This window comes from Cibotium barometz, chromosome 28, assembly GCF_041138505.1.
Source record: "Cibotium barometz isolate CiBa-2024 chromosome 28, ASM4113850v1, whole genome shotgun sequence".
Classification (NCBI taxonomy): Eukaryota; Viridiplantae; Streptophyta; class Polypodiopsida; order Cyatheales; family Cibotiaceae; genus Cibotium; species Cibotium barometz.
In genome coordinates, this window is record NC_141073.1 from 3,237,903 (window position 1) to 3,248,811 (window position 10,909).

Consider the following 10,909-nt stretch of genomic DNA (forward strand, 5'->3'; position numbering starts at 1 on the left):
CATGCTTAGTAGGAAGCATGGATGGAATTCCATCCATGCTTAGTAGGAAGCAAACCGGTGATGAAGTCCATAGCTATGTGAGTCCATTTGCCTTGTTGAATAGGCAAGGGTTGAAGTAAGCCACTTGGCTTATGAGTTAAATCCTTGTTTTGTTGAAAAGGTAGGCATTGGGAAATATAATCAACCACATCCCTCCACAAGCCTCTCCAATAGAAACTTTACCTCACTTTGTCACCTCACTTTGTCATAAGTTTTGAAGACACCCAAATGCCCCGATGTTGAGAAATGTGGTGCCAAAGAGGACAAGGAAAATATAGAGTGAGTGTGAGCCACATCACCAAGTGAGAATTATCCCACATGCAAGAGAAATACTAAAGTTGTACTCTCCTCATATAAAAAGAGGACATTTCAAGGCAATGGAATACAAGCACAACATCTTAAGTCTTTTTATGAGTACAAGTTTCTATCTTGTAACCTAATTGAACTTGAGTCTAAACTTAATTAGCACACACTCATCACAATGAGTCTCTTTCATTTTTATCCACCTTAGATTAACAATGGCATTAGAGTAGATTAGTGTTGTGATTAGTGTAGGATTAGTTTATCATTAGGTAGATGTTATATCTTTAGGAGAGCTTGATCCATAATTTTAACATGGTATCATAGCTTAGGTCTAGCTCTTCTAGTTTAGGTTCAGTTTATTAAGGAAAGATTAGAGATTTCAACAGCAAGTGATTAGTGGTCTGGTTTTTTTCTTTTAGAGTTATTGTCCTCGTTCATTTGTTTTCAGCCATCTGTCTCATCATCACTTTGTTGCACACACTATTGTGCCTTGGTGATTTGTTGCCCAACAATCTACCTTAGTATCTCCCATTAAGGAGATGAGCCTTTATCTCTAAGGCTTAGTATATGTCTTATCAAAGCCTTTGCATAAGGCTTACAGTAAGCGGACAAGAAGCAACATATAGCGGCAGCCAAAAGCAAGAAAAGAAGAGCGGGCTACTGGGAGAGGCGCTAGAGTAGCCAAATGGAAGTAGAACAAGGTAAGAACCTTCGGGTGACAAAGCGCTTCCAGCCTAGCGAGGAGAGAAAAAAAAAGGCAAGCAGTAGAGCATAAGATCGTTGTCATCACAGCAGCAGGAGAAAGGCAGTACTACACAACAGCAACACAACAGCAACACGTGAGCAACATTGCCATAGCATACCCCCACCACAAGCAACACGCAACATAGAGCTTTCAGTGGACTCAAGCACGATGTGCAACTCCAAACTGCAATAGCTATAAGCAATTGTTTTTATTGCAGAGAGCACAGCAAAAAAAAGGTCGCCACCATCATGAGAGTGGAAGGGAACCACAGTCTCGCAGAAGGCAGCTCGTCGTCTCGCAGGAGGGCAAAGTGCACCACATGTAAAAGGATAAGGTTGCAATTTTAAAAATAAAAAAAGAGATCTCCTTTTGTTGGTGTAACAAAGCCTTCCATAAGGGAGTGTTCCCATGGACCCTTATGGATCTCTTTTTGGACATTTTCAATTGAGTTTTTTTTATCAACGTCATGGGCACCATCAAGTGCAAATCCAAGTGCTACATAAAAATTGTCATCGGCTTCTCTTCAGAAAGAGTAACAAAAAGATGAATTTCTATAGCAAGTTCTTCATCAAAATCAACATTTACACCATCAACAAAAACTTCACCAAATTCTACCAAATCTTTTGTAACCAACTATGATTTGAAAAGTGTTTGTAAAAGCGGCCAAGTGAGCACGCTAGTGTGTGTGAAAAAGAGGAGTATAACTCTTGTAAAAATGCCGCAACCAAATGAGTATGCAAGCGGAAGTGTGTACAAACAAAGCATAAGTTGCAACAAAAATGAAAGTAACAAGAAAAGGTACAATGAAGAAGAAAGAGGAGCCACAAGTCTCGCATCAAAATTCATCTCACTACCAATCTCTTAAACAAAAATTTGTTGTGAAAAAATCCTACTTCCTACAAAAAGTGTTTGTATCTAGCCTCTAGGACCGATGATGTACCCAAGCTAGAAAATCATCCCTCACCTAAGAGCCAAAGTAGCATTAAGGGAGGGAAGTGCCAAAGTAGCACATGATGAGCCAAAGTTGCTCATAGCACACAGGGGAATGTAAAAAGTGAAAAGTCAAAACAAGACTTTGTAACCGACATCCAACCACCTTGAGTAGCCCAAAGATTTGGCACCAAAGGGGAATGTTGAGAAATGTGGTGCCAAAGAGCACAAGGAAAATATGGAGTGAGTGTGAGAAGCCGCATCACCAAGTGAGAATTATCCCACATGCAAGAGAAATGCTAAAGTTGTACTCTCCTCATATAAAGAGAGGACATTTCAAGCAATGGAATACAAGCATAATATCTCAAGTCTTTTTATGAGTACAAGTTTCTACCTTGTAACCTAAATGAACTTGAGTCTAAACTTAATAAGCACACACTCATCACAATGAGTCTCTTTCATTTTTATCCACCTTAGATGAGCAATGTCATTAGAGTAGATTAGTGTTGTGATGTAAGATTAGTTTATCATTAGGTAGATGTTATGTCTTTAGGAGAGCTTGATCCATAATTTTAACACCCGAAAGTGGAGACGAATGCATCTCTTGCAACACTTTCACTTTGTATAAGGAGTTGGGAACTAAGTACACCTTCCCATGATACCATAATAGCCCATTATGCACCTTATAATGGGAGTACTCACCACATACACCTTGCTGTAATTTATGAAACATTGGAACAACCACTTGATCAATCAAGTAGAAAAAGGATGGCACATATAGAATGTGCATTGATTATAGAGATCTTAACAAGCTTAATGCATGTGGAAGCCCCATGGATTATAATCTCATATTTTGGATGGATTTTGAATTGATAAAGCTATGTGTACTCCCAAATGCACCAAAATATGGGCCACTCTTCCATTGATAGTACCATGTAACCTCAAAGTAGTGGCTCCCTTGCACCCTCGCAAGTAATTCACGCGATATGGAACATATATGGGCTGATTCACCACCCGAGTCAAATGGAAGGTCATGATACTCCATAGAAGGAAACTCTTCCACCACCTCCTCATGGCAATCCACATAAGCATCCTCTATCACATCATCATTTTCAGCAATATTCCATAACAATCATGCTCACATTAGCCTTATTACCTTTGCACACATGGTCTTTACTCCACTTCTCTCCACATGTAAAACATAGCCCTTTGCTCCTCAACTCTTGAATCTTTGAAGCATCCAATTATCTTGACTTGTTGGAAATGTATGTGGGCTTCTTGTCATTAGGAAAAGCCTTCTTTGTGCCATCAATTTGAGCATGAAAGTTGCCTATCCTTGGTTGTCCATCCCCATACACCGTTAAAAACTTGGGTATGGAAGAGGTTTGTGTGGAAAACAAGGTCTTCCCATTATTCCATGTGGTAGTAGATGATCTTTGGAAGCTCTTGTTGACTGAAATTTATTGAGATTGCTTGTACTTGAGCTCATAAAGCTCCACAAGCCTCATTGCTTCCTTCACAGAGGGTGGTGTTTATGTCAACACATCTGCCTTGATGAGAGGATCAAATCCATTGGTGAACTTCTTCAACTTCATGCCTTCACTAAGTCTTCCACATACATCGCTTCAAAGCTTCATGAAGCTCTTAATATAATCCTTCATCATTCCACCCTGTTGTGTGAGTTCATACCATTGTTCCATGTATGCATCAAGAACCATTGGTGAAATAGCTAAATTCTTCTTTTTCAACTCTTCCCAAGAGCTTGGTTTGTTCCCTTCCTTCACCATATACCTCCACCATTGATAGGGATAGTCTTCCATGTGTAATGAATCAAATTGCACCTTGTCTTTCTCACTCTTTGGGTCGAGCTAAAAATAGGTTTCCATCTTCATACCCACTCCTCCAACTCATTGAGGACTGAACTACTTCCCTTGAATGTAAAGAGTGTAATTTTATCCTTCATGTCCTTTGGAGTATCGGAAGATTTAAAGACTTGTGCTTTTGCCATTGGTTGAAAGAGGATAGATTGGACAAAATCTTCACATTCCCTCTTTATGTAAAGAGGTAGCTCCATCGAATGAGCATGTGCAACCCTTTGCATATGTATGTGCTCATTGGATTGCAACCCATCACTCCCATAAGCATCCTCTTCAACATGTATAGGCTGATTTGCATTACGATACATTGGAATTCTCTTGGCTTCACACGAGCCATTGCCATACATTAGATGCAAAAAACCTCCCATTCAAGTGTGAAGGACCAGACTGAAATAATACATCTTTGGAGCTGGAGCAACCTTCATGGTAGTCTCATGAGAGGTTTCCACCCCTCCTTGCTTGCATTCCCTTTTAGTAGTTTGACCACCATCATGTGTAAGCATCTTGCTCTCCATAGTGTCAAATTTGTTTATCATAGAAGCATTCATCGTTAGAATGCTATGTTTGAGAACACCATGGCATGAAATTGACTAAAATTCATGCACAAGAAAAAAGGAATGGATTTATGGAACTTGAGGATGAAGAAATTTGTCCAATTTGAAGGAAATTTGCAAAACCTCCAAATCTAGACCTATATTCAGACATATCCAAGAAAACCCCCAAATCTCACCAAGTTTCTTCATGCCTTTAAAGGGTAGAATGTTGGGAACATGTAAAAGCCAATGGAAATGAAAAAATGAAGAAATGGTGAGCAAAAACCTTAATTTTCTTTAAGAATCTTGAAATCTCTTCACCACATTCCTCCATTTTAAAGAAGAAAGCATGTATGGGTGGTAGAGGAGAGCATGGAAAAGAAGACCGTGGTGTCAGTTTTATCCCAAACCAAGTAGAAATCCTAATTTTTCATACAATCCCCAAATATTGGAAGAGGCATGAAATCTCACCAATGAAGTTTGCAATCACTTCTAGAGGTTCCGATGTATTAATATTTGTCGTTAAGCATGTGGAACACTCAAACATCACCCTAATGGAGCTCACACCATTCATGAAATCTACCTTCTTACAAGCAAAAATCAATGTTGGTTGTGGTATAAGGCAGCTCATTGTGAAGCTCATGTTGTTTATCATATGATTGAGGTGATTAAGGCTTGGTATCATTAAACACAGAGGAGGGAAAATGCTAACAAAGAAATTTCCATGGAGGCTTGAGAGAGAGAAAAACTAATCGTGCAAATCCTCTATTTTGTCCTGTATTTTGAAAAAAAAATCATTATAAATTCCCAAGCCCCCACACATTTAACCTTTCTTGCTTAGGATACCAAAATTTGCATGTTGTTTTACAAATGGTTGAGGTGATTATGACTTGGTATCATGAGGCATAGAGGAGGGAAAATGCTAAAAAAGGAGTTTTAAAAGAAGCTTGATAAAGGGAAAAAAAACTAATCGTGTGGAGCCAACCTATTATTTTTTGAAACCCACAAATTTAATCTTTCTTGCTTAGGATACCAAAACTTGAAGGTTTCCTTCAAAAGGAACCCCTGATGACTGTAACCAAAATTCCCTAAAATCTATGAATTTTTTTACCAAGAAATTCATTAAGAAAAAAATATTACGAAAATTAATAAGAGCCAAAAAAAACACATGTTTTTTGAAAACTTCTTGCTAAACATGAAAAGAAAACTCCCCTGATCAAATTCAAAGCTCTCATACCAATGTAAAGAGTGACAACTTGAAATATTAAGAAAATAGCCATGGAAAAGAAAAAAAGAATATCATAGCCTTGTGAATATCATAGCCATGTCTTACATTTGCAAGATCAATCATCATTACCATGTAGGAAAGAGCAAAGAGAGTACACGAGATAGTTGGATTTGAGCCATATCCAAGAGGCCATGTGACAATCCACACGAGTTCATGAGTCAGTACACTCTCTCTCAACTAACCTACAAAAGAATATGGGATGAGCTCGTGAGAAACTAACCTACAAAAGATGGGGATCAGCTCATGAGCTAAATAACACTGGTGTTAACCTTTCTTTTCAACGTTCTCTAAAAGAAGTGGGTTTTCACCTCTCTCTCTCTCTCTCTCTCTCTATATATATATATATATATGGATCATCAAGGCCTATATAGCAATAAATCAATAAGTTACATCATGATGGTAAAATAACATAATCTATTGTCAAGAATGATCGCAAGCAGAGTACTGAAAAATTACTCCCACAAAATTACTGTGTTATGCACCCTACATTTACAGGCTGGATGAAACAAAGTATGCACCCTACATTTACAAGCTGGATGAAACAAAGTATTGAATAAACCTCATCAGCACAAGCAATAAATGAGCAGTCCGAGCATGAACAAGTAACAGATCAACCTGACATAAAACCTGACATAAATGAGCGGTCCGGGCATGAACAAGTAACAGATCAACCTGACAAAACCTGTGAAGGTATTATGGTAAGCAGCACTAACAAAAGCCCGTACGATAGGAGCATATTATAAGGGCTTATCATCAGCAAATACTATGCCACATACAAACTTACTTGTTAATATGATATCTGCAGCAAGCAGACGTGCTCACCCCAGGTGGAATCAAACACATAAAACGTGTGCATATATGAAGACCCATCCATAAAGACAAGCTTTCCTTTGCATATTTTCCAGATCATCCCATTTGACCAACCACTAATTTAAGTCAGCCACCGATACAGAATATTCCATCATAACAGTCAAAACATGCCTAGAGGAAAAACCTTCACCTTACTAAATAGCAGCACTCAAACCCACTCCATCCGTGGTGTGGCCTACTGTCCCCCTATACCTTTAACATCATTATGATGATAACTTTGACAGAGAGCTGATTTTGAGACCAAACCAAATTGAAACTATACACCGACAATTTGATGGCAGTACTTTACAACACAGAGCTTTCCTTCAAAAAAACCTAGAGCAAATGAGCTCAGATTCAACAGCTTTCACTTTAATAACTACAGTTAATTAAACCTGAAGTATCCAAGGCGACTTTGCATCCAAAACTGCCGCTAATTTCCTCTCAATCTTTAAACTTCACAAAACAACAATGATACTTCTGCTGCCGTACCCCTGTAGTTCCAACACAAAATGTCCCACAGCACATTTGCTTGCCTTAATCCTGAAGCAGTCATAATGTTCTATTTAGTGCTGTTCTTCCAGACCATATATGCATATATCTGATTGGCCCTTGCAAACACTGTATACCAAAGGTTAGAGTACATGTCATGGTTAGCGGCAACAAATCTCCCAACTGACTCAAAAACAATAAATGCAAAGCATAAACCATGCATATTTTAACATCGAGCTATCATTCCAGTGTATATACCTTCACACGCTTGAAAAGCATACAACCTTCAGCTGAGTACAACAAAAAGGCCAGTACAAGAAGAAGAAAGGTACTTTGAGAACTACTAATTAACCAAACAGGCAAACACGCACAAACTTGGTGATGACTAGTCTAGTGAGTTAGGGGCTCATCTCATAGAAAAGAATTACTGAGAAAGGGATAGCCAATCTTACCTGAACACAGATGGAATTATTAAGTGCTCTTCACAAAATGCGGATTAAGCAATTTAGCGAGCTCAAGAAAGTTGACCTCATCCTTGCCCAGGAGATCTTTCAGTTTCTTGTCACAGACAATGAGTCTCCTGTCATTTGCACTCTGTTGGAAGAAGCCATAATCAGCTTATAATCAAAACCAGAGTTAGAAGACCTAGACTAAGAAAACTGAGTGGCATGATATTGCCACAATGTGAGCAGCCATACCAGGGCAAAGAGAAGCAGGTTTTCAACATATAATGGTTCACGGGTTTTAAAAATGGAAAACCGTGACCCAATTGTGGTGTAAGACTTGATATAATCACCAAGTACAAAAACAACAAAATCATACAACAGAAGCTAAATACCATGATATCGCATCCAACAATCTCCTGTGTATGACAGAAGCACAATAGTAGACGATATCTCAAGTTGATTCACATGTTCTAAAGGCATTATGCATAAAATACTCTGTGAGTCGTGATTACAAATGATGAAGTTTCTCAAGATCAACCATAATCTTCATTTCAAAGTAATTTTTGCAACCTTCGAGTTTGCAGATCTTGTCATTAATAACTAGCATAAAAGCATTCCCTAACATGTGTGTATATAAGTCAATGCTTTTCATCAGAAGCCTTTCTAGTAAATCTTAGATAGCAATAAGCCATTCAGCCTGTTGATGCGTTTCACCTGAGCCAAAAGCCCAGTTTGCTGACAACCAGAATAGGACCCCCTGAGGCATACCCAGATGGCAGCCCGCAAGCAAAATGTGGCTGTATGCTTATCCAACCAGGAAACGTATCCATAAAAGGGAAAAAGGAAAATTCTAGCAACCCATCGAACAAAATAAAAAAAGGAAAATTCCAGCAACCTATTGAACAAAATATAACATCCCTAAAATATATATATACCTTCAAACACGATGAAAAAGGAAGTTCGCAAACAGTGAATTTTCAGTTCTAACACCAGTACTTTGGCTGAAATAAAGATCAGCCTACAGTCATCCAACCTGAGCACTCTTTTGTTTGAGAGTAGACATCTCACCTTAGGGAAAGGTGCAAGTGTGTGGTGCTTGCACAAACATTTCATTGACAAACTTTGAGTTGTCTAAATCAAAACATGTTTTACTTCTGATTTGGAACTGACATCACTTGAACTGCAGCCCTAAACAAATATAAGGGCTTGTTGCCCCCCTCCCATCCTTTGCAAAGCAAGCCTTCATTAACAGAGACCAAAAGATTGAACAGTAAAAGGGTACAGCTGTGCACACTAGGATCTAGGCTAGCATTTGAAGTGCTGAGATTGCATAATCAAAAATATAAAACATATGGTGCTGAATTGGTGGTTATACAGCGTTGAATTACTTGCTCAAAAGTAATGAAGTCACCATTGCTCCCCTCAATAGCCTTTGAATAGCCATGTCAGCTGCTGATAGAATATGAGGCCTGTTACTCCCTCCTCTACCACCTCTATCCGTGCTTACCCCATAATCAGCTATACTGTATCTAATCCTCTTCCTCTTGCCTCCCATGGCCAGTATATTTGCATCAAGACAAAACACCCCTTTCATCAATCCATCCTTCCTCCCTTAGCAAGGCTAACATCCAGACCTACGCATCTTACCATGATAGCTCTAGTTCTCATTTCATTCACATGCATAAAGGCAGAAAGGACCACACACACAAAAAAAAACATGACTTTCAGTAGCATATGCATTTGAGAAACATTCTCTCGGTAACCTTCAGCACCATATGCCTTTCGTGTACAATACTTGATCACTTTTGGTAACTCCATGCTGAAAAGCACCCTCATAAAAACACTCGAGTCATTGCGAGCCACATCCTGACAAATCATAGCTTCTCTAGTCTTTCAGGGAAACTAGAGGATGGGTCAAAAAGGTTTTGGTGCACAACTACATAAAATCATACAAAGGTAACGGAGAGAAGCGAAAGCTATCGGGAACAAGAAAAGAAACTACCCACATGCGGTTTCAAGAAGTGACTACCATTTATACCTAGTACGGCCACTCAGCCAAAACCAAAACAAATATGTGTAGAGACTCTAGAAATGCAGGATTTTGACATCTCGGTTGAAAGAATGAGCCGAGAACCTTAAAATACCGAACTTTTTAAAAAAAACCTGCTTTCGAGAGAAAACCCTAAGTTGAGACCCTGAAACGCCGAGATAGGTTACAAAAGGAGCGTAGTTATAGCAGCGCATACCTGCAATTCATGGCTCTTGATGTAGTCCCACACGAGCTTCATGGTGTCGGCCCGGGAGGCCTGCGGAGCACCGAGGAACTGCTGTAGGGCGGGGGAGATATCGACGGGCTTCTTAAGGCCGGCACCGCGGGGGGACTTTGGAGCCGCGGGAGCAGCAGCTGCGGGCTTGGCTTTGGCCGCAGAAGGGGCAGAGCGGGCGGCCAATACGACTGTGGAAGGGGCCGCAGGGATCATTTTGGTGGTGTTGCCTTGGCGGAGCGGCGCCGGAGAGGCGGCGAAGCGAGAGGCCACGCCCGGAGCCAGGAAGGGAAGGGACAGATTAGCCATGGGCCACACAGAGCGCGAGAGGCGAGAGAGGGAGAGAGCTGCTAAGCGAGAAAAGAGAAGCTTTCGCAACGCAAAAATTAGTTCACGAGAAGACGATATGCCTCGGATTAATTGTAAACCAAGCTGCTGCTAAACATCAACTGCCTCCATGGCCAGATTCACACTAGCGTGTACGTCCTTATCCTGCCTAAGTCCACGTGTTTTTGTTTTGTTTTTCTTTTTTCTCTTTTCTCTTTTTTTAAAGACTGGAATTATATTAAAGAAAGCACTACAAAAAGCTTTTTATCCGAAGAAGCTTAACTTCTAGTTCTAGAACAAAATAAACAAAAACTGTAGCAAGCTTCATTGTTCCATATTCTTTGCAGCCCTAGTTAGTTCGCAAATGTACTCTCCAGGTCAGCAAAATGACTTCTTTCTCTTTAGATATCAAGGAGGAGGTGAAATCCTCAATTGCTTCCTTACGCCTTTTGTAGGATTGTTCTGCTTCGAGCATATCAGCAATTCTTTGAGTGGCCGAGCAAGTTTTCTTCAGACCTTACATTTGAAAAAATAAAGAAGCTTTTAGACACAAGCGCATGTCAGACTTTTTAGCTGAGAAAAGAAAGGCATTCCTGTTTTTCCACACTATCCACAGAAATTATGCCCTAATGCTATTCCACAGTTTAGTAGAACAGCCATGAGCTTCACTCAATAAAATTTCTTTGCAGTTGAGAGTAGTAGGATGAAGTGGGTTGATGCACAAGTGAAGGAAATCCAATACATTGGCGTTCCATTCACATTTGATGAAACGGTGGGCGACTGTTTCCTTCTCTCTTTTACATCTAGGGCAGCAGA

General features: G+C 39.8%; 1 protein-coding gene across 2 annotated transcripts; it reads right to left on the reverse strand.

Annotated features, from left to right (window-relative positions):
* Nucleotides 1–6,817: 6,817 nt before the first annotated feature.
* On the reverse strand, nucleotides 6,818–10,189 carry LOC147622389 (uncharacterized). Of its 2 annotated transcripts, XR_015269431.1 has the most exons (4): nucleotides 9,749–10,189; nucleotides 7,509–7,650; nucleotides 7,315–7,346; nucleotides 6,818–7,185 (listed from the first exon to the last, which is right to left on the reverse strand). XR_015269431.1 is itself a non-coding variant. In XM_086821930.1 (3 exons), the coding sequence occupies exons 1-2, from the start codon at nucleotides 10,073–10,075 to the stop codon at nucleotides 7,528–7,530; spliced, it is 450 nt and encodes a 149-aa protein (XP_086678056.1). In that variant the 5' UTR covers nucleotides 10,076–10,187; the 3' UTR covers nucleotides 6,818–7,185; nucleotides 7,509–7,527. The 2 variants fall into 2 exon arrangements, 1 of the variants encoding a protein (XP_086678056.1); XM_086821930.1 differs by lacking the exon at nucleotides 7,315–7,346 and having other exon boundaries at nucleotides 9,749–10,187.
* Between the last annotated feature and the right edge of the window lie 720 nt (nucleotides 10,190–10,909).

Coding starts and splice junctions, on each gene's coding strand:
- LOC147622389 (XM_086821930.1), bottom strand. CDS start 10,075: ATGGCTAATCTGTCCCTTCCCTTCCTGGCTCCGGGCGTGGCCTCTCGC. Junction 7,651..9,748: donor TCAAGAGCCATGAATTGCAG/GTATGCGCTGCT, acceptor TTCTTCCAACAG/AGTGCAAATGACAGGAGACT.